At 41.6% G+C, this 2,704-nt stretch overlaps 1 protein-coding gene across 1 annotated transcript; it reads right to left on the reverse strand.

The window, feature by feature from the left end:
* Positions 1-291: 291 nt before the first annotated feature.
* Positions 292-2,134, reverse strand: LOC139478599 (snaclec 5-like). The gene is made up of 3 exons (XM_071261150.1): positions 1,897-2,134; positions 1,384-1,560; positions 292-506 (listed from the first exon to the last, which is right to left on the reverse strand). The coding sequence occupies exons 1-3, from the start codon at positions 2,132-2,134 to the stop codon at positions 292-294; spliced, it is 630 nt and encodes a 209-aa protein (XP_071117251.1).
* Between the last annotated feature and the right edge of the window lie 570 nt (positions 2,135-2,704).

Genomic DNA, 2,704 nt, shown 5'->3' on the forward strand with positions numbered 1-2,704 from the left:
GTTTGTCCATACTTTTGTTTTGGCATGCCAACTAACCTTGGAACAGTTGATCCTGCAAAAGCACAATTGTCATCAAACTTGGCCTGCTTAGTGCCACGTTTTACAGATCAAATGGCGATTTTTTATCTTTCTACTCTTAAAGCTCAGAGTTTTGATGCTAGGTTTAAGAAAAGAGATTTCTTGCAAATAGTCAGACTTGACGTTGTGTGGTTCCTCCCGGACAGGATGATGATCATAGGTACCCAAAATAGTTGATTATGAAACATGGAGCAATGAACCCCAAAATCGACATTAGATGGTACACAAGTCCTGCTTCTGGAGGACCCGCTCACACAACGACATACGAGCATTATTGCATCCGTAACCGAACCATGCGTAAAATGTGCCGTGCATCAAGACACAGTTGCCAGAACTGCTTGAATACCAGTGTGTATAGCCTATAGCTGTGCCATTGTGCCACTTCCACACCCCGTCCACCTTTTTTAGACCGATCCACATTCCAGATCCTGAGGAAATATAAATATGTAACTCAATGTTGGTTGTGGGAGCGTGAGAAGGATTGGATTGTGGGGGTAGGGGCGAGGTGTTGGAGCTAGACGTGTTGGTGCATTGATGGATGCCACATTTTTCCAGTTATTTGATGGCCGTCTGTAAATAATCGTGTCAGGACCAGACATACACGTGCTTGACGTTTTTACCAACGTCAACGTCATCAGGGTACGATGACACGCCATCAAGTCGCCGATGCTGACAACCCAATAAATTCATCTGACTTTTACGACCAGCACAGGTTAATAAAAAGACCCATTATCGGCAGAATTAATGGACATGGCAATGTGAATGCGAGCTTTTCTAGTGAGGGTGGGTTATAACAAATGAAAGCATATGTAATCTGAAGCTTACTGAGAAAACAATTTGTGAAATGCTGGACTTCCTCATTGATAACATCTATGTGAAACTGGGGATAGGAAATATGGATAAGGAGCATACCATGGACACAAAGTTTGCTCCCCTTTTTGCGGAACTTTCTTTAATGCATACGAGGCAAGAACATTTCCTAACAGGTATATTGGTATCATATTGCTTAAGGTATATTGATGATCTGATCAATCATTCAAACATTGTCAAAAAGCCAATCCCCTTCCAATGATTTAGCCACCTGAACTAGAAATAAGAAACCATTGCAACCGCCTTATCTGATTCATATTTACATATATTCATAAAAATTCAAAGTGACAGTACAGTAACTACAAGAATGTATGGTAAGAAGGAGGACTTCCAACTTCCAACAGCATAGATGAAAGTTTTTTGCTTTAAGAAGGTGTCAATTTGGATACCAGCGTGTAGTTTGGTGTAAAAAGATGCTACGTAATATTATCATACCAGCACGGAGCACAAGTGTTAAGACGACTTGATCCTCCATGATGCTATAGATATTGAAGAGCCGCCCTCCTTCGGCCTCGCACTCTGTCACAGCTGCAGTATATGACCGAACGTTTGTGTTCAATCTGAAACACTTCGAAGATGGTTTGTGATATATCCATCGACTCGGACAGTCACCTGAAACACCAAGTAGAACTGTTATACAATACATTCACTTCAATGTTGATTTCGCACAGCCCACATCAGCCTCTCGAGCATTTACAGACGTCATTATAAGTGATCGTTTCCAGATGCGTTGTACCGACTCAACATGGAATGAAAAGATTATCAGACTCTTTATCTCTCTTTAGTGTCCAAATTTTGCTGCTACGATTATAGGCAGTTGCGTGTATCGTCACATGTCATTATCACTTGTATATCTATGTATTGCGTCGCCAATTCAGCTATCGCATTACTGATGCATGCAGATGAACTGTTACTCCCCTACTTCAGAAGGTTTCCTGACATACTTACTCCTGTTGAAAGCAACATGAGAGACACTTTGTCTTGCACTGAGGCTTGCGATGGTTTCGTCGAACCAAAGATCGCTCTGGTAGCACAGCTTAAGGCTGCGGTCATAGAACACTGATGCGCATGACCGGTTGTAGTAGCAGGTGTGTACACAGTGAGCAGCTGAGAACGAGGCTTCAGGGTGAAGGTCAGTAGACAGAAGGTTGTGGAACAAGACGGTGACTGACAGCGTAGTTTCCATGGTACGTTGACCTAAAAAAGACATACATGGATAACGAGTGCATGAACCAAATTTCTGATTTTATCAACAGGGATTGCCGAAGGTTCTGTCCAGGAAGTATCTATCATCAACCAGTATCAGCCAACTCATTGCTGAGCATTTTCTTTATATATTGACTAGAATTGTGCACAACCATCATTGGCTAAAGTGATGACATAAATCATTCTGGGGTATCGTGCAGGAAGCTAAGGCACCTTAAGACCCTATGATGTCCAGCGAGGTGGCCTAGCTTTGGTTGCTGTGGCTTATAACCCGTGTTTGAAAATAATATTGTTAAATATGACTTCGTATTTATGACAAGCGTGAAGATATACACTTGTTCTCGTCGCTTTATGGTTGGAATAATGTCGATGTGACGTTAAATTTTAACCCACACTTAAATGCTCTTCAGTATCAAAGGTATGTACTGACAGATAAAATTACACATTGGTCTTTTTATGGTAACGGTTTGGCCGTCAGTATTGAAACGTAGACATTTTTTGTGACGAAAGGACAGGCAAATGTAACAGTGAGTTGAGTTTAGCTCTGTTG

The sequence above is a fragment of the Haliotis cracherodii genome, unplaced genomic scaffold (genome assembly GCF_022045235.1).
Source record: "Haliotis cracherodii isolate W230 unplaced genomic scaffold, xgHalCrac1.p SCAF_4, whole genome shotgun sequence".
Classification (NCBI taxonomy): domain Eukaryota; kingdom Metazoa; phylum Mollusca; class Gastropoda; order Lepetellida; family Haliotidae; genus Haliotis; species Haliotis cracherodii.